Source organism: Lemur catta, chromosome 10 (assembly GCF_020740605.2).
Source record: "Lemur catta isolate mLemCat1 chromosome 10, mLemCat1.pri, whole genome shotgun sequence".
Taxonomy (NCBI): domain Eukaryota; kingdom Metazoa; phylum Chordata; class Mammalia; order Primates; family Lemuridae; genus Lemur; species Lemur catta.
This window is the reverse complement of record NC_059137.1, coordinates 83,213,061-83,239,343: the sequence shown is the minus strand read 5'-3', so window position 1 is coordinate 83,239,343 and position 26,283 is coordinate 83,213,061. Positions and strand designations below refer to the sequence as shown.

The window sequence follows — 26,283 nt, the reverse complement described above, 5'->3', positions numbered from 1 at the left end:
GATTCATGGAATTCTTTTTTCTAATGTATTTTTAGAGCAGCTTTAGGTTCACAGCAAAATTGAGCACGAGTATGGAGTGCTCCATATATCCCCGGCCACCACACAGGCCCACCTCCCCCACGATCATTCCTCACCGCAAAGGACACATCGTTATCACACAAATTCCATAGTTTACATTAGGGTTTACTCTTGGTGTCGTACATTGTATGGTTTTTGACAAATGCATAATGACATGTATCCACCAGTACAGTATCATACAGGAGTAGCTTCGGAGTACATGGCATCTTTAAATATCCATTAACAATTAGAAATTGTGTGCTTTGTGCCATGCACTCTTCTAGGGACTTTTCGTATATTTACTCATTTAATCTTCACAGTATCTGTAGTGGGAAGGGCATGAGAAGTAAAATGCCTTATCCCAAATTATCCAGCTAGTCAAAGATGTACCCAAGGAACAAACCTATCACACTACTGCGTCTCTATTCCTTTCTTTCTTTCTTTTTTTTTTTTTTTTTGAGACAGAGTCTCACCCTGTTGCTCGGGCTAGAGTGTGGTGGCATCATCATAACTCACTGCAACCTGAATCTCCTGGGCTCAAGCGATCCTGCTTCAACCACTGGAGTAGCTGGGACTATGGGACTACTCACCACCACGCCTAGCTAATTTTTCTTTCCTTCCTCCTTTTCTTTTCTTTTCTTTCTTTTTTTTTTTTATGGTAGAGATCAATCTTGATCTTGCTCAGGCTGGTCTTGAACTCCTGGCCTCAAGCAATTTTGCCCTGGCCTCCAAAGGTGCTAGGATTACAGGCATGAGCCACTGCGCCCCCAGCGTCAGGCACCCATAGTCTTTTGTATGCTGCTGAGGCTTAGAAGAAAAACATCCTTGCAATTAAGTTTCTGTTGCAGACAGACCTACTTGTGATTTTGAACTATCCCTTTGGACCCTGTAGCCTCTAGGGATCAAAGATAGATTGCACTAAAAAAATGCTACCCTGATTAGTTTTTTCCACATCAAAACACTGCGAAAGAATCTATCCTCCCCAGCAGTGCTCCGTAGAACCCCTCCTGCCTTCTTCCGTTCTCTAGCATTTCGTGAGAAATGCCACCTGTCGTGATGTCCTCCTTTTCTCATCTGCTAACCCTGCTGCACTTCTGTCCTACTAGGATCTCTCATTCTTCCCTGGCCCCTCTTTATCCGGCTTCCTGTGTGTGCCCAGGTACGGTGCCTGGTGCTTAGGAATCCTGCCCGGTCAAAAGCGGAATTAAGCCCCTTGAGCGGACAGGACATGGTCTGACAACAGGTGTTCAGTTAAGTTTATTAACTGGTACTCGCTATAAATGTGACTGTTCACAGTGCTGCCCAGTCATTTCTTAGAGTAGGATCAGGTTCCAAATTCAGCACCAGGACGAAAATTGCATTACTCACCACCCTTCAGCATCCCCAGCAGTGTGGAGGGGGCGGGAAGTGGACATTTGTTTATTATACGACTCGTTGGAAGTCCTATGCTCTTAACCGTCTAGCCAGAGGAAAAAAGAATGCAAACGGTTGTAGATGTCTGGGCACGGGAACTATTCTGCCTTGGAGAACATAAGCTCCGCATGCTGTCTTGACTGCTGCGTTCTTGAGCCGCAGCAGCCTGTCTGCAGTGTTCATTTCAGTGAGCATTAAAGGAGTAGGTGCCACCGCACCTTGCCCCGGGGGCAGGTGGTGAAGCGACGACGCACCTCCGGAGACGGCAAGGGCACAAGCTATGGCCGGTCCTCCAGCCCCACGCGCCTACGACGCGCCGACGCCTTAGCAGTGACGACACTCCCCCCGGGCTCCTGCTCCCCCGGCGCCTCGGGCCCTCACACGCGACCGCACGCAGCCCAGCGGGCAGCCTGACCCCGCTGCGCCGCGAGACCCCGCCCCCAGCAGCCTCCCGCCCCCTAGCCCGTCAATCACGCGGCTCTCCCAATGGTGGCGGCGGGGCGGGGCCGCGGGTGCCGTGCGCCGTGCGCCGGGGCTTGTGGCGTCAATGCGTCCGCCGTGTCCATGGAGAGAGGCTGAGGCTGCTTAGCTCCGGCCCGAGGCACCGGGGCGCCGGGGTGGCGAAGATGTCGGCTTCCTTAGTCCGGGCCACCGTCCGGGCTGTGAGCAAGAGGAAGCTGCAGCCCACCCGAGCCGCCCTCACCCTAGTAAGTGCCTGCGGCGCGCGGTCAGGCCCTTGACATTGGCGCATGTTCGCCCGCGGCGATGGGAGGTCACGGCGGCGGGGAGCGGGGCGGCGGGGACCGAGCGCGTCCGAGCGCTGGGGTCGCATCGCCGCGCCACCTCTTTCCTTTCTGGTCCGCAGCCCGAGCGATAAATAAGCCCCGGGCGCGGCCGCTGCAGGGACCCTGGCGCCCCGGAACTACGTTTCCCGACAGGCCGTGCGGTGGCCGCGTGCGGGGGAGGGGCGGGCCAGGGAAGCTGGGCGGTGGGTGTCAGCGCGGCGGCCACCCCGGGGCCGGGCGCCTCGAGCCTCCTGCCGGCAGCTGCCATGGGACGTCTGTTGCTCATAGATGAGCTTGGTCAGGCCGGGAACATCTGGATGAGGACCCGGGAGCCCTACCCCGAAGGTGCGTGAGGAGGGGCGAAGCTCCTCGAAGGACACGGCGGTGTCAGTGCGGTGAGCGTCAGCGGAAAGGGGAGCGCAGCCCTAACAAAGCACCCTGGCCCTCGCCCGGGTCCAGTCTGCGGCGCACAAAGGGTTACTTCCTTGTGTCCTGGCTGGCGGAGGCTTTTGAAACACCCTTCGTGCCTCCAGCAATCCTAGGGTCTTACTGAGGACAAAAGATGAAGATTTCCACCCTGAGCCAGTTGACAGTGTTTTCTGGGTGAAAGGTCAAACGCACTGGAAGGGCACCACAAAACAAACCACAGGTGTTTGAATTCACCGTGCTTACCGCAGTTTTTTTAGTTAAGGGACATCTACATAATATAAAATTGGCCCGTCCTGGAGGGTATGATTCAGTGGCATTTAGGACATTTACAATGTTGTGCAACCGTCACCTCTGTCTAGTTCCAAAAGACTTTCACCTCAGCAGGAAAGCTTGTGATCAGTTCATCATTCTTCTCACATACACCCTACTCTTAGTTAAGGAGAAGCCTTTGTGCAAGCATTCACCTAGAGACTGGGAAAAAATGATTTAAATTGATTCATGGGTTCTAGTCTATCTAATGCCATTAGAATCTATAGCCAGAAATTAGTTATAGCAAAATAGAAGAAAATCGTGATTAGGTGGGAGAATTAATTTTTAAAATTAATGTTTTAGGCCCTTGAGATTATCCTGATTATATATTGTACTAATCAGTACTAGCATTCTGATTATGTATCACTACTGTATCACTTTCTTCTGTACTTGCAAGCCCATTTTCATGTCTCGAAAACACACCATGGAATCAGAATTATCCAAGGTCTTAAGAATTAGAGGGCATAACTCATGCTTTGTGTCTCCTTTCAATCACAGTGAAAATTATTCAGAATTCGAAAGAAGTTTTCCAGTGGTAATGGTAGATCCAGAAAGAGTCATAAGGTGTGGGGACTGTTTATTGTCTTCTCTTTCTTCATCACCCTTTGGCTTGTTACCTGTTCCTTCAGAATTTCTGTGTCACTCCTTCCTTTTCATTCCTCCTCATTCACCAGATGTTTATCAAGACCTCCTGTGTCTCAGGACAAGAAATGAGTTGTACAGTTCTCCGCCTCCAGGAACACAGATGCAGGCCAAGCCTCAGGCTTGGTCTCTTTCCACACTTGCTCCCGTCTACTTCAGTACCTCTTACAGCAGTTTGCAGGGCTCCGTGTTGCCTGGTTCAACTGTTCTGATTAACATGGAGGAGTCTATTTTCTGAACTCATCCTACTTACTGTTACTATGGCTGACTTTAGAAGGTCCGTTCCTTGTGATCTTTCTTAGAAGCTGGTACCAGAGGAAAAACACATCAGTGCTGCTTTCCACCACAGCCGATAGTAGTGGGCTTGCAGTCATTTGAGTCCTGGCATTTGTACCCTAGTCTCAAGATACTATAGCATGAATATATTGCTGTTTGTGCTTAGTTTCACCTCAACATGTACTGTCAAGTGCAAAAGCAGTAAGGTAATCAAAGACCTATTGAATGGAGACAGATAAGAGCAAACAAAAGTAGAGATAATACAGTAAAACAGGTAAGAGATAAATATTACTTGGAGATATAAATTTTGTATATGTCTTATAAGACATATTGCAACATTTGGAAAGTATTGTACCTGTAGAGTGTACCAGAGGTCAGCAAGAAGCTAGGAAAAGTAATAGATGACATGAAAACATGATTCAGTGTTGTCAGCACCAAATTATCTGCATTAACTGATGTTAATCCTGGAGACGATTGCTGATTTGCTGGAGAGAGGGGCTTAGACTGATGATGGGCTGCCTCGAAACTTTTATGCAAACCAGTGATGGATTCTTGACTGAATGCTTTAAGCTGCAGTCCCCAGCCCCCTGGCCGGGCTGTGGCCTTTTAGGAACCAGGATGCATCACCACCTGAGCTCCGCCTGCCCTCTACCCGACCCCCTCCCAAAAAACGTTGGGGACTGCTGGCTTTAAGGTTCCAACCCACCACATGAATGTGAGTATCCTTGGACACCTCCAGATAACATCCAAGGATGCCTGCCCACCCCCAATTTCCTTACATATCTAGGAATTGACAAATATATTTGAATTTATGGGAGCCAGAATAAAATATGATTTTAAAACCTGAAGAGTAAACACTGCCCTTCTGCCTGGCAGAAATGTTTATTTCCATCATTTTACAAGTTAGGATTAGTGCAATCCTAATTTAGAATTAAGGATGGCCCACGGCTGTTGATAAAACTCAACCATCATTCTGTGAGAGAATGATGGTACACAGCCACTATCAGTTTTTTTGGGTTTTGTTTTTTTGTTTTTTTTTTTTGAGACAGAGTCTCACTCTGTTGCCCAGGCTAGAGTGCCGTGGCATCAGCCTAGCTCACAGCAACCTCAAACTCCTGGGCTCAAGCAATCCTTCTGCCTCAGCCTCCTGAGTAGCTGGGACCACGGGCATGCGCCACCATGCCTGGCTAATTTTTTCTATATATTTTTAGTTGTCCAGCTAATTTGTTTGTATTTTTTGTAGAGATGGGCTCTCACTCTTGCTCAGGCTGGTCTCAAACTCATGAGCTCAAACAATCCACCTGTCTTCGCCTCCTAGAGTGCTAGGATTACAGGTGTGAGCCACTGTGCCCGGCCCAGCCACTATCATTCTTGAATTCATTGTGTACCAAGGATGCCTTGGCTTAGCTTTTTTTTTTTTTTTTTTTTTTGAGATAGGGTCCTTCTCTGTCTTCCACACTAGAGCACAGTGGTGTCATCATAGCTCACTGCAACCTCAAACTCCTGGGCTTGAGCAATCCTTCTGCGTCACCCTCTCAAGTAGGTAGGACTATAGGGGCATGTCACCACACCAGGCTAGTTTTTCTATTTTTTGTACGTCTCACTCTTGATCAGGCTGGTCTCAGACTCCAAAGTGCTAGGATTACAGGCATGAGCTGCTGCCCGCTGTCCTGAATGGCTTAACTTTCTAGTGGAACCTGGGTTAGAAGGTCTGGCTAACCCTTAATGCTCAATAAGGAGCTGTGTGTTAAGTCATTGGAGTAGGATCAGAAGTCCTTTAAAATAGTGACCAAGCACTAAGATTTGTATGTGAAGGCAATTTAGGAGATACATAATATTACACAGGAAGCATTGGAAGTAGCCTGTCTAACAGTGAGAGAGTGGTTAAGTACATTGGAGTAGATCCTTATTGGTGAAGTATTATGTATTTAAATAATGATTTTTTAAAAAAGAAAATTTGAGTCATAACTCTTCACTCGTTGACTTTCTAGCCCTATGCAAATTGTTTAATCTTTAATGCCCCAATCACAGAATTCTAAGAATAAAAAGATGATACATACAAACCATTAAACACTTAGAAGATACTCAGTAAATGGTGAGTGCATATTTATTACTATGTATCAAATGAGAAAAATGCATGTTAAATTTTTTAAATGGAGGTTCTGAGATTGTGAGTTAATGTAAGTATATGTGCGTATACACACACATATATGTACATAAATACGAAAAACCACCATAATGCCACCCCTAGCTGTTAAAGAATGAGTTTAACAGAATATACTAAAGCTCGTTCAGTGGCTGGTATTTCTTTTTTTTTTTTTTTTGCGACAGAGTCTCACTGTTTTGCCCAGGCTAGAGTACAGTGGTGCTGTCATATAGCTCACTGCAACCTCAAAGTCCTAGGCTTAAGTGATCCTCCTGCCTCAGCCTCCTCCCAAGTAGCTGGGACTATAGGCATGCACCAATTGGCTATTTGTTTACCATCTTTCTTTTCCCCAAAATTTCATGTGTTGAATATTTAGTTTTTTTAGACAGATAAAAATGAAAATTGCCTGGGGAATTACTTAAGGAAATACAGTATTGAGGATGAGAAGTTTCTCCTGCAAGGAATAGAAAGTGGCATTGGATGAAATACAGGTGTGTTGCTGTGAAGTAGCGATAAGACATGCTCATCTACAGCACCTTTTCCCGTAATTTTAACAACAAAATCATCCTGGAAATACGTTTTTTTAAAAACTGAGCCAGAATATCTTAAAGACATTAATATTTTCTTACTTTAATGAGTTATGTTTCCATGGTTCACTGAGTAGATTAAAAACCATCATATTTCTGTGGGCTTCAAGAATCCCTTAAATTTTAAAACATAGGACAAATTTCAGGCGAGCTATGGTCATTAATTGTAGTTAAATTTCTTGAGAAAGTTTGGGTTTTTTAGTTGTTCCAGGGAGTGTATTGATATTGGAAGGCTGCCATGCCCTGCGGCAAGCTGTTTAGTTGAAGATTTTATGCTGTTTCCCAGACCAGTTTTACCTAAGGACACAAAGTCGTCAAAGTATATAAATAGAGCAAAGTAGGATTCTTCTGCCTGGTACTAAGATACAAAAAGTATTTATTATAGCTAGAATATAAAAAAAAGATCCCAAGAATTCCCTGTTTAGTAATTCTGACTAGTTCTGAAAATCAGATCAGTCACTTTGAAAGTTGGAAGAACCTTCTTTTTCCCCATGGTTGAGCACTCAGCTGGGTCATCTATCATTAGTAACACTTCCCCAGTGGAATATACTTGATTTTCTCCTGACACAAAAATTAAGGTACTTTTTTGGTTCCTATAACAGCCTCATAGGCACACAGATTCCTATTTAATGTTACTTTTCCCTTAAGAGCCTTTCAGTATAAGATGTGAAGTTTGTGATAAGCAGACTATTCTCCGTGAATTCCTTTCATTTACTGTGTTTAAGTGTTTTCTACTAAGAGTTGAAAAAACAGGGAAATGTATTGTTTTGTAAAACCAAATTAGGTAATTTAGAAAACCATTTGGAGATAAAAATTCTTAGGGCTGGTAAACTAGTAGTATGAGAGCCTCATTTGTTTAGATCATGCCATGGTGCACTGGTCTGCACCTTTGACCTGCCCAAGTTAAACCAAGACTAAGAGTCAGATATTAGTTCTGACAAATATTTTTCCATGGCTTTGCCGCCGACTTTTTTGTTTTTAGTGTGGTTTTTTTGGAGACAGGGTCTCACTCTTGATTGAGGTGGTCTCGAACTCCTGGTCTCAAGCAGTCGTCCTGTCTTGGCCTCCCAAAGTGCTAGGATTACAGGCATGCATCACCAGGCCAGCCTGCTTTGCCTTTTTTAAAAACTTATCAGAACTCTCTTTTTATTTGACAGTAGATTAATTTCTTCAGCACTCAAATAGGAAAATATGACCATGGAAATTTACCAGTGGCAGTTAAGAAAGCTAACTCTACTGGCAATCATTTAGAAGTCTAAAGGAGCACTTTTCCTTAAAAATAACTTTTTAAATAAATATTCCTGTCACTATTTGAGGTTGATATTCTGTGATTAAAAAAAAAAAAGCACCATAGTTCTGCACTTCAGCATTTCCCTCTTCTGCCCCCCGCACACTATTCCCAGTGTTGGGCTGCCTGGCTTCTCTTCTGATGGAACCGTCGGAAGAGGCCATTAGAGACCACTTACTGGTAGTGATTTTTTTTTTACAGATATATATAAACACACACACACATCATATATTAATAACTAAAATAAAAGTTTAAAACAACATTCATTTAAGTGCAGTACATTGGTTTTTATTTTTTGAAAATGCTGTTCTCAACTTTCTAAATGGGTTTCATGACCCTTCAAAATTGGCCCCAGACTGTGTTTAAACATCCTCCCCTGGCAGACCCCCACCCAGACAGAACAGGAGAGTGCATTCTAGGGCCATCTATTGGGTCTGCTCCCCCTGCACAGGCTTGAGTTCTGGCTACAGTTTACTGCCAATTCATAGGTCATAATATCCAGGCTTTGGGACCTCACAAACCAATATAATGTCAGTACAAAAAAATGGTGAGGGGGGTTAGCACAGCATTACCAGCAACAGGAGCTAATACAACGAAGCAGGAAGGACATAATCCATTCTCTCATGACTGTAATAACAGCTGGCTTGTATGGAGCTCTTTGTGCCTGGCCCTGTCCTGAATGATTTTTGGGGATTTGAATATTTAATCCTCACAAGAATCCTGAGGAGGGACTATTATCTCCATTTCCCCAGTAAGGGACTAGAAGTCAAGACAAGCCACTTAACGTGACTGCCCTTGGGGCATAGCTAGGAAGTGGACCAGGAATGTCCTGGAGCAGACTGTTTCCAGCAGCCTCTTTCCCAGGAAAGTGGGGTTGGTAACCCTGACCTACATACATACAAAATGTTGTGGCCTTTGTCATTCTGAGGCCCCCTGGGCTAGGTTAAACAGCATTCTTCTTGAAAAACAGCTCCTTCCTGTTATTTCAGTGGTTGACTAACTTAGTCCTGTTCTTATGTTTGTCCTGACATGTTGGTTTAATCCACATTGAAAAATCTATGGGAGCATTTGGTGGGACTGGTACGAGTAGCCCACCCTGGGTTATTTTATGCTAGTAACATTCTTTCTGGAACTATGCATTTTGGTGGATTTGAAATAGATTGTGAGTAAGCAAAAAAAACAACAATAGGGTTAATAATCAACAGGAAAAACAACAGAAGAAGGTTGGCCTTCTCCACGAGGTACTTGATTCATTCATTGCCTTCTGGGTGTCAGGCGGTGTGCTTACTGCTGGGCATACAGTAGGGGCACCAAGTAGATGCCCAGAAAAATTACGTTTGTGATATAAGTCAGTAATACCATGGACAGTACGGCAGGGAGCTAACCTGGACCAGGAAGCAAGATTCAAAGGATGTTGCTAGCAGATATTTTAAAAATAAAAACAAGTTACTTTGGATTGAGTAGAATTCATGTGTTTGTGTATAAAACAGGTACTCTGGTGAGAATAGAACATAAATTTGTCTCATGATTTTTTAAAGATACTCTTGAATAGTCATAAAGACTAGTAAATATAAGGCTTTGAAGAATGCAGGTTTTGTAGCTAAAAATTTAATATTTTCTTTTTTCAGACACCTTCAGCAGTAAACAAGATAAAGCAGCTTCTTAAAGATAAGCCTGAGCACGTAAGTAAAACTAGTGAAAGACTGAGTAAAATGTTGAAGTTATATTTTCAGAGTGAATTTATCTTGTGATAAGCAGTATGCTTTCATTAGTTAGGGGGAAATTATTTAAAAAGTAAATTATGCTCATGGTTTTAAAAAATTCAAATAACACAGAAGGGTATTTAATGAAAAGGAAGTCACTGTCTCAACCCCAGATCCTTTGTCATCATTCCTCCTTTCAAGAAGTAACCTCATCAGGGTCCTTCCAGAGACGGTCTGCATTTGATGTAGGTAGACCAGGGTTTCCATCTTCCATGCTGTTGACGCTTTAGGCTGGATTGTAGGAGGTTTGGTGGCATCTCTAGCCTCTACCCACTAGGTGCCAGTAGCAGCTCCTCTCCCCCTGATGTGACAACCAAAAATGTCTTGCGGGGGTGGGGGGAATATTGGCCTATACTGTGCTTGTTGTTCTGGTGTGTATTTCTACTTTCATAAATAGATGAGAGCATACCATATGTGCTGTGGTACATTTTGCTCTTTTTCCCTAATGAGCTTTAAGATCTTTCCATATCATTATATAAAGATCTGCTTCCTCCTTTTTTGTGGCTGTATATATAGTATATTCCATTGAACAGGTTTGATTTCTTTAACCAGTCCACCAGATTAGAGGTCAGTTGGGTTGTTTCATTCACCATTGCCACAGACATCATTCAGCATCTGTTTAGTGGATGTAGGTGCCAGTCCCATTGTTCCAGACCTGTAAGCTTGGCTTACTGCACCTACATGGGATCCATTCCTAGGTGAAGAATTGTTGAGTTAGGGCTGTATGTATCATCTTTATCGTAGTACACTGTTAATTGCTGCTGGAATTCTGTAAATCCCTTCAAGTAATGGCCAGTCATTATTTAATAATTAGACTATGGAGTGGTTTCTGGGTTCCATTGTACAATCTATGTTAAAATGTAATGGAAGTTCTCAAACCTGCCTTCCAAGAACTATTAAATGCTAAAGGATATCATTGTTCCAACTCAATTTGAATAGACTAACGACTAGAGTATAAATTGGCAAATGGATGGAGGCACACAGTCCTTTGCGGTGGCTCAAGATGGCAGTGCGCAACGGCGCCATGAGCAATTCAGATAACAGCAGCAGCGGTGGCCCCAACAATGCGGAGGGGTTGGCTGGGTGCCTCGAGGCGGCAATGCCAGCTTGGGGTTGGGAGCAGTGCCCGAGTGGGCCGGAGAAACCAAGAGCTGGTGCTGCAAATAACCAGTTGCCAACCTCGCACCTCAGCCTGAGGCATAAGGTGGATGAGCATGAACCAGATGGCAATGAGCTTCAGACCACCCCTGAATTCCGAACCCACGTGGCCAAGAAATGGAGAGTTCTACTGGGCAGAGTCATTACCATCTCACAAGTAGTGAAGGAGCCAAGAAAAGCTGAGGTACAGAAAGTCGCCTCGGAGGATGATTGTTTCTGCCTTGTCTTCACATCCATCCTGGAAAGCGCTGAAAAGGAAGCTTCTCCCAAACCCCACCGAAAGTGGCAGCCCTCCATCTCCAGCAAGGACAGCGACCAGGAGTGGCAGTGGTACAGGGAGGCAGTGGTGTCGGCATCCGACATCCTTCAGGAGTCAGCCCTCCACGGCCCTGTCAGGGTGGAGAAGGAGCCAGGAAAGAAAAGGAAGTTGAAAAAGAAAGCCAAGAAGGTGGCTGGTGTCGACTCTGCTGTAGCCGCCTCCACCAGCACCCCCACCAGCACCACCAGAGAGGCCATGGTCCAGAAGCAGGAAAAGGAGCCAGGTGAGTTCACCAGGGAGCATGTGCCACTTGGGACCGAAAAGAAGAAAAGGAAGAAAAAGGCAAAGGAGGCCTGTGAGCCTTCTCCACTCCCACCAGCAAAAAGTGCTGCAGCAGAGCCTACAGACTGCCGTTCTCCCCCGTCTGTGGGCAGAGGGCCCAGCTAGCTCCACGGACAAGGTGCCCACGGAGGGTAAGGCATTTCCAAGCCCCGCCTCTCTCTCTCCAAGTTCAAGGGCTTGGCTGGCAAGTCCAGACTCTGCCCGTGAGATGCTGGTCGTGATGGGGGCTTGCCCAAAAGTTGGGACAAAGATGTGGCTATAGGGTCAGAAGCCTAAGCAAGGCCTGCCTCTCTGTGCTCCCACAGGGCCTGGGGCAGACCTATTATACCAGAACATTCCTTCCAGTTATTCAAGACTACTGGCCAAGTGGTACAGCTCCCATCTCCCCAGAAGTGTCTGAGGTGGGCCAGTAAGGGGACACCTTTCTCCTCCACCCACCTTATCAGCCTGGTGTGAGAAACCATCTGCAGAAAATGAGGGAAGGAGTCCCCAGGATGCCACGGCCCAGAGAAACTTTTGTTTCCTCTCCTCAACCCACATAGACTTGGTAGAATTTCCTGAAAAGGAAGAGAGATATTCCCACCCACCCCACCCCCCTGTTTTCCAGAATTTTCTCTCTCTACATTTGTGAATTTACCAGGCACAGCGATATCTCTGAGGCATCCAGATTATCGAAAATAAATTGTCAAGAGACCCCCCCCAAAAATAAAATAAATTGACAGATGAAACAGGAACTTAGCTTTGTAGATCTGAGGGATAATGGCTCATGTTGACATGGAAAGGTGTAATTTATAGCACAAGCAATCTCTTTTCCAAACTCCATTTACCTAAACCTGTAATTTCACATGCTTTTAAAAGTGTCTGTATCCATTCCTAATTGGAATTCTGCTTACTTAAGTCTTCTGTTTACAAACATAAAAATGTATGTTAAGTACTTATGACATGTGCTTCAGAATTTTAACTATCATTTATCCTTCTGAATACATGAAACTTCCTCACACATTCTCTAAGCTGTCACTCCGAAGGTGAATGAAGCTGTAGTTCTGTCTCCTTGTTGTTCAGGGACGGGAGAGACTACCCTGTGAATGCTTTGCCTTATCACAATGCCCAGGCATCTTAACATTCTGACTCATGCCGTTCACCGAATTTCTTCCCACATCATGATTGCTTTCCTGAAGCAGGCACACACTGCTGCTGAGAATCAAAAATATTTGGGGGAAAAAATGGATGGTTGCATCTGTACTGAACATGTACAGACTTTTCTTCTTGTCATTATTCCCTATACAATACGGTATAACAACTGTTTGTAGTTATATGGCATTTATTTACATTGTAATAGGTATTATAAGTAATCTAGAGATGACTGAAAGTATACAGGAGGATGTGCATAGGTTATATATTACACAAATACTAAGCCATTTTATATAAAGGACTTGAGCATCTGCAGATTTTAATATCCAAGAGGAGTCCTGGAACCCTCAGATACTAAGGGACAACTGTACTTAAATGAAAAAGCATATAGGTTCCAAGATAGAGAACCTAGGTAGATATTGTTAGAAAATTGCATTAATGCAAGCACTGGTATTTTAATAGTACTGTTTGGTCACTTTTTTAACTTTTTACATCTGTATTGACTGCAGTCTTTTGCTTTCTGGTATTTGAGAATATTTGTGCAAGTCCACCCTAGAATTAAGGCCCCCTTGTAGAGGTAAAGTTGCCAGGTGATGGCCTAAGAACGCTGGTGAACCCTAACCATAAGGAAACATCTCAGAATGCGGTGAAGCAAAAACATTTTAAAGAAAGTCCATTTTTAGGGAGAGGCACCTCTGCTATCAGGTACTTTCTTAGTATAATTGTTTGATCTGTATTACTTTAAAACTAAGTTTATATTTTCAAATCTTTTTCAGGTAGGTGTGAAAGTTGGTGTCCGAACCAGAGGCTGTAATGGCCTTTCTTACACTCTAGAATATACAAAAACAAAAGGAGATTCTGATGAAGAAGTTGTTCAAGATGGTGAGTTTTTTTTCTATTCTTTGGTTTGGGGTTTATGGTTTGGTTTGGTTGTTTAATAGCCACCATGGATGGGTAGGAAGGATGGTGAGTTTTTAACAGACTTTTTCTGGGCACTTTGTTTTGCCTAAAATTTTTAGTCTTGTACACCGTGGAGTAAAGAGCAATAATAACGGTAGGAATGATGTAAATAGTGTTCACTATGTGCTAGGCATTGTTTGATGGACTTTCGCTTTTTAACTGATTTATACATGTCAACTGAATGAGGGTGATACTATGTTTTATCCCTGTTTTTCTGATGAAGAAACTGAGGCACGGAGAGGTTAAATAGTTTGCTTGAGGTCACACAATAAGTGGCCGAGTAAAATTTGAACCCAGTCAATTCTCTCCAGAGGCTGCGCTCTTAGTAACTAAGGGATAAGTTATTGGATAAGCTTGTTTGTTTAATTCAACTATGACAGGTCATCATTGTGTCCAGAAAGGTTTTAAGATCACAAAGTGAACCAGCTGTTTTTATGTGAAGTAGCAGTTTTACATCTACGTCAAATACATACAGGTTGAGCATCCCAAATCTGAAAATCCAAAATCTGAAATGCTTAAAAATCTGAAACCACTTAAGCACCAACATGACACACAAAGGAAATGCTCTTTGGAGCATTTCACATTTTGTAATTTGGGATGCTCATCCTGTAAGTATAATGCAAACACACTGATGCATTGCCTAATTGTTCTAAGAAACGTGTCCTTAGGCGATTTCATTGTTGTACAACATCACAGAGTGCTTACCTAAATCTAGATGTTGCATCCTTTACACACCCAGGCTACAGCGGTGCAGCCTGTTGCTCCTGGACTCCAAACCTGTACAGCATGCGGCTGTATGAATACTGTAGGCAGTTGCAACACAATGCAACTGTATTTGTATATCTAAACATAGAAAAGGCACAGTAAAAATATGATATAAATAAAAAATGGGGCCGGGCGCGGTGGCTCACGCCTGTAATCCTAGCACTCTGGGAGGCCGAGGTGGGTGGATCGCTCGAGGTCAGGAATTCAAGACCAGCCTGAGCGAGACCCCGTCTCTACTAAAAATAGAAATAAATTATCTGGACAACTAAAAATATATATAGAAAAAATTAGCCGGGCATGGTGGCGCATGCCTGTAGTAGTCCCAGCTACTCGGGAGGCTGAGGCAGTAGGATCGCTTAAGCCCAGGAGTTTGAGGTTGCTGTGAGCTAGGCTGATGCCAGGGCACGTACTCTAGCCAGGGCAACAGAGCGACACTCTGTCTCAAAAAAATAAATAAATAAATAAATAAATAAATAAAGGTACACTTCTATAGGGCACTTACAAATGGAATGGAATTTGCAGGACTTGAAGTTGCTCTGGGTAAGCCAGTGAGTACTGAGTGAATGTGAAGGCCTAGGACATTACTGTATACTACTGTAGACTATAACACTGTACACTTAGGCTACACTACGTTAATTTTATTTTATTTTATTTTATCTTTTTTTAAGACAGAGTCTTGCTCTTTTGCCCTGGCTAGAGTGCCATGGCATCAGCCTAGCTCACAGCAACCTCAAACTCCTGGGCTCAAGCAATCCTTCTGCCTCAGACTCCCAAGTAGCTGGGACTACAGGCATGCGCCATCATGCCCAGCTAATTTTTTCTATATATTTTTAGTTGTCCAGATAATCTCTTTCTATTTTTTTAGTAGAGATGGGGTCTTGCTCTTGCTCAGGCTGGTCTTGAACTCTTGACCTCAAGCAATCCTCCCTCCTCGGCCTCCCAGAGTGCTAGGATTATAGGCGTGAGCCACCGCGCCCAGCCTAAATTAATTTTAAAATGTTGCTTTTTTCACTAATAAATTAACTTTGGCTTACTGTAACTTCATAAACTTTTAAATTTTTTTAGCTTTTTAACTCTTGTAATAAACTATTTTATTATTATTTTCTCATCCATATTCTCTAAGCTTTTTCCTATTTAAAATTTTTTTTTTCTTTTTAAACTTGCTGATTACCAGCTAACACACAAACACACATTAGCCTAGGCCTACACAAGGTCAGTATCATCAGTATCAGGTCTTCCACCTCCACATCTTGTCCCACAGGAAGGTCTTCAGGGACAGTAACGCACATGGAGCCGTCATCTCCTATGATGACAATGCCTTCTTCTGGATACCTCCTGAAGGACCTGCCTGAGGCTGTTTTGCAGTTATCTTTTATTTTTATAAGTAGGGAGGAGTACACTCTAAACCGTAAAAGTATATTATAGTAAATACATAAACCAGTAACATAGTCATTTGTTATTGTTATCAAGTATTTTGTACTGTATATAATTGTATGTGCTAGACTTTTGTATGGCAGCACCGTAGGTTTGTTTACACCAGCATCACCGTAAACATATATTGCATTGTGTTACAGTGTTACCAGAGCTACATCACTAGATGGGTAGGAATTTTTTAGCTCCATTATAATCTTGTGAAACTACTGTTGTATATGTGGTCCATCATTGATCAAAACGTCATCATGCAACACATGACTGTATTACAAAATCTGAAATCCAAAACACTTCTGGTCCCAAAGTGCAGTATCAATTCATGCTTTTGAGGAATTTGGTATTTCTAATTTTTATTAAAAATATCAATTTGTTAATTATATTTGCCATTACCCCCTACTGCCACCCAATAATCTGATAAAACCTGTGTAAAACAACATAGATAATGCTAGAGTGTTGGGAGAACTTGAATGTCCGTGGGTTTTGCCGTGGTGGTTTAGTGCATTGGAAGTATGCTCTTTGCTAGCTTGCAGTCCATATTAATTTAAAAATCAACTCATAAACCTTATGATTTTCATCTTAAAGAAAAGGAGACTTAATAACTATGTATAGTTTATATTTGGGTAATGAGTTAATTTCTTATAAGGAAGAAAGATTTCTTAACTGATTGTATTTATAAAGCTTCCAACCTCTACCTACATAATTACAAGGAAATACTACCTGTTTTCTGGCTCATAACCCGAACAGAACTATTGTTGTACTGATTGATCTCATTAAAATAACTCCATTCTATCACGGTCCTTTATATCTTTAGGTTTACCAATGTATCGAATGTATAGATGTCATTGTAGGTTTGCATAAATTGTATTGACTCTGTCTTAACAAAACTGTCACTGAGAATATGTACCTTTTCTTCATTTTGTAAGTTAGAAAAATGAGGGAAGTATAATGAAAGGCAAATTTTAGTTTTACACAGAATTGTTACGGAATTTACTTGTGTAAACTGTCTACCGTAATATAACTGTTTTTGACATAGTGTGGGAAAGAGAAGGCAGACAGGAAACTGAATGCTTAATCCCTTAAAGAAATAATGCGACATATTCACAAGCTTCCTATTTGACTTTTGTTGGCAGTTACTATTTAAAGTTTACTTGTGCTTTGAATCAGCAGGTTCCAGAGGATGCAGGCTTTATATGACTCATGTTTTCTTTTCCCCAAGGAGTCAGAGTGTTCATTGAAAAGAAAGCACAGCTAACACTTTTAGGAACTGAAATGGACTATGTTGAAGACAAATTATCCAGTGAGTTTGTGTTCAATAACCCAAACATCAAAGGAACTTGTGGCTGTGGGGAAAGCTTTAATATCTGAAACTTCAGGACTCCTCTGGCGATGAGCTCCAGGAACACTCATGGATGCCTTGGAGCTTACTGAAGAAATCATGTGACTGTCACCTGTTTAATGTGTGGCTGCCTTGTAAGAAAATAAAGTGATGCATTTTGAAAATGAAGCCAGTGTGTTAGATTCAGGAAGAAGTGATATTTGAATTCTCTGTAGGGGACAGAAAATGAAGTACCATCACCCTCTTTGGATATTTTTCTTTTCTTGCAAAGAAAAAAATCCTACCCTTCGCTTAACTCTCTTGTACCCTTTCTTTTAAAACCAGTTTCATTAAAGTTGCCTTCCTGGGCACCTGTCAGTCCATTCAGGAAATGGATTGGATCTCTATTGAATGACTTGAATGTGCATCTTACCCTGCATTTTTCCCAGATCGGTGACTCCTAAAATTCAAAGGCATGAAGTCCTGACTGCTGGTAGTAACATGGTGGTACATATTTTTCCACCCAAACTTGGCATAGCCTTTTTACATTTTTATCAAAAATTTCATTGTCATGCCTCATTTGCATACCCCTTAACAGAACTGAGCAAAAATTTTCTTCAACTATAGTGATCGTAGCAAAAGGGAAGAAATAGTTATCCACCTGTTTTTAAATCCATTTCATTTGCCACCCTAGATGTCTGCTCAAAGATGGGGTCTCTTTCTTTTAGTTGAAAGATCTCTTAACAGCCATCTAGCCCACCCCACTCAATTCTGTATGTGAGAAGGCCAAACTCTAGGGAGGCCAAAGGGCTTTTGTCACCCTCGGGAGTGAGCAGGAACTGCACCCCCATTGCCCCTTCCTAGTAGGTGACAGTGCTCTCCCCTCTGAGGCAATCCGTCAAGGTTAATGGCGATCTGGCTTCTTTGGTCAACATATTGATAGAATTTCTTTTTAATTTGATGGAGATCATATTAGTTTTGAGTAAGAAGAATCTTATTTAAAACTCTTTTATGTGAATTACCATCTTGTTTCTTTAAACTTTGAAACAGTGGTTTATACTACCAGAGAAGACATTGTAGCAACCCAGAATTACTGGGAATGTAGTCATAATTGTGAAGGAGAACATGGGGGTCTTAAAATTCCCAATATGCGCACACTTTCTGGTTCCTAAGTCCAATTGCTGAAGTTTGTTTTGTTTGTTTGTTTTTTAATATGAAAGGGGGGAAGTTTTTTTTTTTTTTTTTTTTTGAGACAGAGTCTTACTCTGTTGCCCTGGGTAGAATGCAGTGGTGTCATCGTAGCTTTCTCCAACCTCAAACTCCTGGCCTCAAGGGATCCTCCTGCCTCAGCCTCCTGAGTAGTTGGGACTATAGGCGTACACCATGACACCTGGCTAATTTTTTCTATTTTTGGTAGAGACGGGGTCTCGCTCTTGCTCAGGTTGGTCTTGAGCTCCTGAGCTCAAGCTATCCCGCCTTGGCCTCCCAGGGTACTAGGGTTATAGGCGTGAGCCACTGCACCCGGCCAAGTTGCTAAAGTTTTTAAACAATATTTTAACCTAACATTTTTATTACCAACTTTTCTTTTAAAGGTTTCCTTTTGTCACTTAGTTACTGATTTTCCTGGGTTTGACATATTAAGTATTCTATGCGATGATGTGTATGCTTTTTTTGAAAGCTGATTCTCATGAATTTGAGTAGCTGAGTTCTATGTTTGTTTTATTTACTGAAGTACCTGGCACAAAGAGCATCAAAACCTAGAGCGGTAGTTTGTGTAAATGCTCATGAATTTGTATCATTAATATAATTGTTGATCCACTTATAATTTGTGCAATACTGTATGTATGTAGAGAGTGAGTTATCGATTAAAAAATGTGGCCTCTTTGTGATTATAAAATTGCCTTTTCTTGTTGAGGGAGGGTTTGGGGCGGTAGCTGCCAAAGCTACTGATGAATAATTGCCATACTTTCTGCCCAGGCTTCCTGCTGCCAGGCGTTTTCCCCACCTGACCCTGCTTTGGCCAGAGTCTTAGCTGCTGCTTCTCACGCAGCCCTGGAGAGACGACGTCCGGTGGCTCTTGTCTCTCTGGTCTTGTTAGCCTTGCTTTTTCTTCCCTGTCCCACTGTGAGGGAAGCACCCACCCAGCCTGCTTCCTCATGACCTCCCTCACAAAGAGAGAACATTATTCCCACCCAAAATGATTTTCCCTTTGTCACCAAGCTTTATTGTCACCTCTCCCAAGAAGGTTCCTAACAGTTCACTTCAGGCCGAGCAGTGAGCGCCTGCCCTCCACTGGCCCCGGGGCCTCACAGATAATTGGGGATCTCGGAGTTGACAAGGAGACACACCAATGCCAGCGTGGCAAGTGCCAGCGCTTACTCCATGCCGAGAACTGTTGTAAGTAACGTCATCTTCGCAACAATCCAGGAAAGTAAGTCTGACAGCTGTCTTTTTCTTAGATGAGAAACCAAAGCACAGCTTGAATAAGACATTTTACCTGAGGTGACACCGAGTGGCCGAGTCGAGCCGCACCCCGTGGCCTGGCTCCAGAGGCTGTGCTCCGAGCGGTTACGCCGCACTCCCTGCCTGTCATTTTGAGAACCAATGGGGTGTGCTTCTAAAAAGGTGACCTAGAGGCTGCGACCCTGAGCCCAGTCTTGAAAGATGAGATTTGGGGAAGAGAATGAACAATAGAGTTTCGAAAAACTGTTGAGGTGGGCTAAGCACTCAAGACTGAGGCCCAGAGGAGACATAGGCAAGGATGGAGGGCAAGGTAGAGGCCCGGGGCATCTGGGCTTCCCAGAGGTCCTGTGGGCATAGGGGCCACTGAAAGCCTTTACAAGGGAGTCCCTAGAAAACAATCACATTTGGAAGGGTCATCGTGGCACTAGGGTGTGCACTGGGGGGATGATGAGGGTGGGAGGAAGCTGCCGCAAAGCCCCAAATAGGACCTGAGGATGCCCTGGGTGAGGAAGGCTGAGGAGGCAGCATGAGCGGACGTCATTAACAGTCCTACCGTTACTTAGTGGCTCTCGGCTTATATTTGTATGGGTCATATTTATATTATTCTTTGGTTTTGGTCTGGTTTCTGTCTCTTGCACACTGTTGAAAGATTCTTGAAGACAGGAACACAGTTGCTTCTTTACTGTTCATTTAGCACCGGGCGCATCAGAACTATTCTTGTCAAAAGGGCTCCATCCCACAGCACCATAGCGCCATGTCGTGCAAGCCTTAGCCCTGACCAGGACGGTTCTGTCTGTTCTGCCTCACATTCACCCACACTCCACTAACCCCGCGTCTCGCATGACATCATTTGGCAGTGCCCCTGGGCGGCATGTAGGCCCACAGATGTGGTAGGAGCCCCCCGAGTGGCCAGTCTCTTACTGTATATGATCACAGAAGCCCACTCTTCCACATCAGGATGCTACATTGAATGGCTCAGCCCCCTGTGTGGTTAAAAATACTCCTTAAAGATTCCAGAAGACAGAGGCCCGCTGTGCTTCATTGTTACAGAGCATGTTGCCGCCCTCTGTCTCCAGGCCCACAAGAATGATTTTTTTTTTTCAAACAGGAAAGGGGGTAGGGGGTTGGAAAAAAACCTGCAAGACCAGATGTCCCTGAGATTTCCAGTGCTTCCTAGGTTTCGTTCAGCAGGAAATACCTCAAAAAATAGCCTTTCTTGTCATGTTTTGATACCTGAGAGATCAGGAAGTAGAAAAGCCTGTGATATTACGCCGAGCTGTGAGCACCATCAGGGTCTCGTCTGAGCCTCAGAGTAGATGTGACCTGGGCCAGAGACAGCATCAGCCCAGAGTAAACCCCAGGGCAGCTCACCTGAGGTCAGTGCAGTCTGGGGGGCTGGAAAGCTGTAGGTTTGGGGGTGCGATATGCCTGGATTCAAATGATGATTTCTGTCGTTCTGTAGCCACGTGACCTGGCACAGGTTAGGTTATTTCTCTGAACTCGTTTCACCTTCTGTAGAACAATCTCAGAATTTGGGGTGATGTGGGGAGCTAACCACATATCAACAGCATCCCACTAACAGTAGCCCTTCAATAACGTTGCAGTTCTTGTTCCTTCTACCTGGCTGCCAAAAGGGATGATGGACTAGCGGATTTTCAATCAAAGCCAGAGCTTAGGAAAAGGAGAGTTTCAACACAATTAGGGAGTCATTGTCCCATAGTCAAATCTGGGGGAGATGCATTGTATTTCCTTCAAATAAATGACTATAGTGACTTGGTTGAAAAGAACCATAAATTATTTGTAAATATAATCATACTGAAAAGTTTTATTCCCTTAGTGGCTGGTTGGCTATAGAGAAACCTGCCTTAACGGAGGAGCTCTTTGGACAGGGCCACTCCCCAGTAGAAGCTGAGTGTCCTGGGCCTGGCTGGGCCTCACCAGCCTGGAGGGGAGGGAGCCCACCCTACCCTCAACCCCTGTCGAGATTCTGACCATGCGGGTGTTTAAGTCGCTTTGGACAGGCTTCCTCCCTCACTCCCCCTACAAAGTCCTTGGTGAAGACTTCAGATCTGATCAATTCAGCCTTCAGCTAGGCAAGGGCTCTTGACCAGAGATGCTCCCTCAGCGTAAAACCAGCCGATAGGTTCCTGCTCTTGCTGAGTTGCTGCTCGCTCTTCCACTGACTAGTAACTCCCAGACTTTTCGTTGTAAACTACCTGCTCGTGGCTGTCTGTGGATTCCACGTCGCGAAGCAGTCCTTCTAAAACTTGAAGGTACAAATAAATTACCCAGGGATCTTGTTAAAAAGCAGATTCTGGTAACAAAGTTCCAGGGTGGGGCCTGGGATTCTGCATTTCTAGCAAAGGCCTGAGAGAAGCCAACGCTTTTGCTCTGCAGACCACCTTTGAACAGCAAGGGTTTCAAATGTTTCCTCTCCTGAAGAACCTGGTTGTATTAAGTGGTAATTGGTACCTACATTTGTTTTTACAAGCACCCACCGTGGCATTCAGGGTTTCTGATCAACATGGGATAGATACCAGTTTGCTTGGCAGTAAGTGCTGTGTATGATTCCTTTGGATATTTGAAATACTGAAAATATCTCAATGACCACCCCCCCCCAGCCTCGTTCCATGCTGTGGCTTTCTTGGGAGCTGTAGTTGCCAAGTTGGCCACCTGTACAACTGGGGGGTCCACAAGTCATTCTTATCCTAACACTTAAGGGGTTTGTTTGTTTTGGGGAGTTGTTTATTAAACCAAGCTTTTAAACTATATACCCACCTACAGTCTGTAAAGAAATACTGTACACAGGTAAGGAAAAGGCTAGCAGATAAGAACTCATGGAAAAACTAAAGTTCCCTTTGTATACCGGCACCTCACCACACACCCTCCTCGGGTCCATGCCATGGGACCACGTTATAGTTAAGAGTTAAATGAAAAGCCAGACGTTTAGCTCAACTCCATCTCCTGGGGTGGATTTTTTTTTTTTTTAATATGGAACGTTTCACGAATTTACATGTCATCCTTGCGCGAGGGGGGGCGTGCTAATCTTTTCTGTATCGTTCCAATTTTAGCATATATGCTGCCGAAGCGAGCACTGGGGTAGATTTCAAGATAGTTACTTGTTCTACGTTATAGGAGGGTGAATTGTAGCAAGGCAACTGTGTAGTTTTTACATTCACAGATTGGCTGAAATAGTACAAATTAAACTTCTAATCTAGGTATCTCCCTCCCTATTACCATAGTTAATATGTGAATTAAAATAAATGATGGACCACAGATGATTACAAAAATAGATAACTCACAGAATAATAAATATCTACAGTTAGCAAAGCATAAACTTATAAATTTGCCTTTTTCCATAATGTGCAGAATATTAGAAGTATGTTCAAGAGGTACAGTGCAGACTTCAGAGTAGTAACCGTGAAGGCATTTGTTTACAGAAAAACACTCAATCAAGTACAAAACCCAGAGTAGGAAGCTAACTGCAAATGAGAATACACAAAACACACAAAATCCTAACTCCTCACCCCTTATCATTGTTCTTAGCAGATGCCACAATTAGCTTACAGCCTTTTATGGATCTTAAAAAGTAACTCTGTTACCTAGGTACAAACTTTAAAAAAGATTTATCACGAGACAGGCAAAAATGATTAACTTAACAGTGGCACTAAAACCATTGAAACTTGTAGCATTTTGTGTGCTTTCATATATTTCTGTGTATGGGGCTTTAAAATGCCCTCCAAAATGTTTTACACAGAGTTTTTAAAATTTCAATGAAAATCTATTCTATAATCATTTTAAGTACAGAAAGAAAAAATCCCAAACCAAGGGACAAGGCAAGGACAAGCCCAAATCTTACAAAGTAACTGAAATTTCATGAGAATATAAATTATATTCATATGTTCCTTTAACACTTATCAAGTGGTATATAAGGTAACTAACTGTATAATGCTACTCTGAAACCAATCTCATCTAAAAGGTACAGTAATTCCCATTCTCATTCTAGAATTAAAAGCATTTATTTCACATAATGTGCATTTCAGCGACATTGACATCTACTTTGTTGGATGATGGTGTCACTATAAAGCTTCACCAAAGATTCATGGCAGACCTGAACTGTACAAGTTCAGAACCAGCAATACCACAGGTAGTTACTCATCCTAATTTCTTGCAGGGGGTGAAGGGTCTACTTGAGTTGTCCTAAGATCATCTCAGCCTGGAACAGTGTTCCCCAGAAACTTGCCAAAGTTTCCTTGCCATAAAATGTCCATAGTCTCATGTGTTTGGGACTTGCTGGGTTAAGTAAACAGGCTCCACTGATATATTAACATACATTCTACACCTTCAAGAGGGGTGTATGGATGCAGCTTTTCCCAAACTCGCTTGACCTTTCCGGGGAGCACCTGGAACAACCACTGGCTCCCAGGACACTTGTTTCCTATAGAACATGGTTTGAGGAAGGCCAGGCTAAAGTAAAGTCTCTAAAGTTGTGGTTCTCAAATTGTAGTGAGCATCAGAAACGTATGGAAGACGTGCTGAAGCCCAGGTACCATACCACTTCAGGGGTCTGGGAGGGGACCCAGAAACCTGCATTTATAAGAGCCTTGAGTGAAGCTGGTGCTGCTGGACTGAAGGCCACACTTGGAGTGGCATCCGTCCAGATGGTGACCTGAACGAACCTCAGCTGCCAGAAGCCCTCCTGTGGCCTCAGGAAAGGCTGTACACAGTGTGTGCCACAGCCAGTGAGCTGGAGGTCAGATCAACCCAGTGACTCCTTAGAAGGTCTTGCACTTCGGTGCTACACTTGACTACTGGCTCTGTCCCTGCTCACCAGGTGATCAGGTGGCTGCATCTTACAAGAGGATATAATAGCAGCCTCTCTCAGAGGATCTGGGAGGCTTAAGAGAAATGTGTGCGAAAAAGCACTAACTAACCAAAAGCCTCATACAAGTGTCTGTCGTTAATCAGAAGAATGTGCAGTCACAGCAGGAAAATCCCAGATGAGCTTTCTGTCTTTTGCCACTGCTGAGCCTTTACAGAAACACATTCTGGCAGCTAACAAAGAGAAAAAAAAAGGATAAAAATGCAGAAAACGGCAGTGAGAGGAAAACATATTAGTGGATTATCAAATTTAAAATATCTAATTCTTAAAAAAAAAAATCAGCCCACAATCAAAGTAGTTAATTATGCTGGCTTTGAGATAGTGTTTAAAAGTTAAATCTGTTGATCTTTGAACACATTCACCCCTGCACTCTAACTACCATGTTAAAAAATATGGGATGTTTCACGAATTTGCGTCTCGTCATTTTGCAGGGGCCATGCTAATCTTCTGTTATCGTTCCAATTTTAGTATGTGTGCTGCCGAAGCGAGCACTTTATCCTTTTTGAACCAGAGTTTTCTCAATTCAAAAGACATCTCAGGAAGACATGAAAGGACGGACTTCCTTTGAGCTGCACTTCAGGTGGCACAGGGCCTTGCCTTTCTCAGGAGATACGATGTGTTTCTTTTTTTTTATTGTGGCTGTGGAAAAATATACACAACATAAAATTTATCATTTTAACCCTTGATTTTTTTTCTTGAGACAGGGTCTCAATGTGCTGCCCCGGCTGGAATGCAGTGGCTAATCACAAGTGTGATCATAGTACACTGTGGCCTCAAACTCCTGGGCTCAAGCCATCCTCCTGCCTCAGCCTCCCGTGTAGCTGGGACTACAAGTGCCACCACATCAGGTTAGCTATTTTTTTAGTTTATAGTTTGGTGGCATTAACTACATTCACATTGTTGTGCAACCATCACCACCATCCATCTCCAGAACTTTCTCATCTTCCCAAACTGAAACTCTGACCTCATTAAACAAAGACTCCCCATTCCCCCTCCCTCAGCCCCCTGACAGCCACCATTCTGCTTCCTGTCTCTATGAATTTCACTACTCTGAGTACCTCATATAAGTGGAATCAGACATTATTTGTCTTTGTGTGTTTAGGAGATAATATTTTAAATCTTTTTTTCTTTATCAACATGAGTCTGCAGCCTAAATACTGACCAGTTATTACCATTGTTCTTTAAGCCTCACTGATGGAGTCTTTAATTATTCAGCTGTGAAACTGTCCTTTGATGACAGTTACTTATAGACAATTGGGGGCATTTCTAAGAAAGCCTCAAAAGATTGCACACTCCTAGATGAAGTTCTTCATGAGCACCCTGCAGCAGGCACGTCAGGTATAATAAGTCAAATACGCAGGACTTCCCTCACTCTTGTCAGAAAATTAAGTCAATCTGACCTATTTGGTGCTGCCACAGACCTTTTCTTATTCCTTATTTCCTTATTTTCTAGTATTCAGTCCACTCATTCATTCATTCTATCAATCAACAAAAACTTTTTCCATGCCTACAGCTGTGCTGGAACCTTTCAAGTTCGATCCTCCTGCATCGGCCTTTCAAGTAGCTGGGTCTACATGTACACCACCGCATCCGGCTAATTTTTCCTTTTTTTTTTTTTTTTTTGTAGAGACAGGTTCTTGCTATATTGCTCAGGCTGGTCTTGAATGCCTAACCTCAAGCAATCCTCCTGCTTCGGCCTCCCAAAGTGCTGGGATTACCACCGCACGCCCAGCCCATCCGTGTTTATTATTAACCACACCAAAATGCTTCCATCACATCCCCAAAGATGAGGATGAGCCTGCAGCCTAGTTTGCCCCAGACAGTCCTAGTATATGCCTGTTGTCACAGCAGTGGTCCCATTCGCTCTCAGAAATGACCACAT

General features: G+C 43.3%; 2 protein-coding genes and 2 non-coding genes across 4 annotated transcripts; 2 read left to right on the top strand and 2 right to left on the bottom strand.

The window, feature by feature from the left end:
* Positions 1-1,993: 1,993 nt before the first annotated feature.
* Positions 1,994-17,245, top strand: LOC123646697 (iron-sulfur cluster assembly 1 homolog, mitochondrial). The gene is made up of 4 exons (XM_045563962.1): positions 1,994-2,177; positions 9,561-9,614; positions 13,362-13,467; positions 16,958-17,245. The coding sequence occupies exons 1-4, from the start codon at positions 2,097-2,099 to the stop codon at positions 17,104-17,106; spliced, it is 390 nt and encodes a 129-aa protein (XP_045419918.1). The 5' UTR covers positions 1,994-2,096; the 3' UTR covers positions 17,107-17,245.
* LOC123646696 (protein CUSTOS-like) lies at positions 9,979-12,302 on the top strand. The gene has a single exon (XM_045563961.1). It carries the CDS (start codon positions 10,666-10,668, stop codon positions 11,557-11,559), a length of 894 nt encoding a protein of 297 aa, XP_045419917.1. The 5' UTR covers positions 9,979-10,665; the 3' UTR covers positions 11,560-12,302.
* A 5,259-nt stretch (positions 17,246-22,504) lies between the features above and the next one.
* On the bottom strand, positions 22,505-22,614 carry LOC123646739. The gene has a single exon (XR_006737999.1). It is a non-coding gene; the product is annotated as a U6 spliceosomal RNA (small nuclear RNA).
* A 2,173-nt stretch (positions 22,615-24,787) lies between these two features.
* On the bottom strand, positions 24,788-24,893 carry LOC123646732. The gene has a single exon (XR_006737993.1). It is a non-coding gene; the product is annotated as a U6 spliceosomal RNA (small nuclear RNA).
* Positions 24,894-26,283: the final 1,390 nt, after the last annotated feature.

Coding starts and splice junctions, on each gene's coding strand:
- LOC123646697 (XM_045563962.1), top strand. CDS start 2,097: ATGTCGGCTTCCTTAGTCCGGGCCACCGTCCGGGCTGTGAGCAAGAGG. Junction 2,178..9,560: donor CCCGAGCCGCCCTCACCCTA/GTAAGTGCCTGC, acceptor TTCTTTTTTCAG/ACACCTTCAGCAGTAAACAA. Junction 13,468..16,957: donor TGAAGAAGTTGTTCAAGATG/GTGAGTTTTTTT, acceptor CTTTTCCCCAAG/GAGTCAGAGTGTTCATTGAA.
- LOC123646696 (XM_045563961.1), top strand. CDS start 10,666: ATGGAGGCACACAGTCCTTTGCGGTGGCTCAAGATGGCAGTGCGCAAC.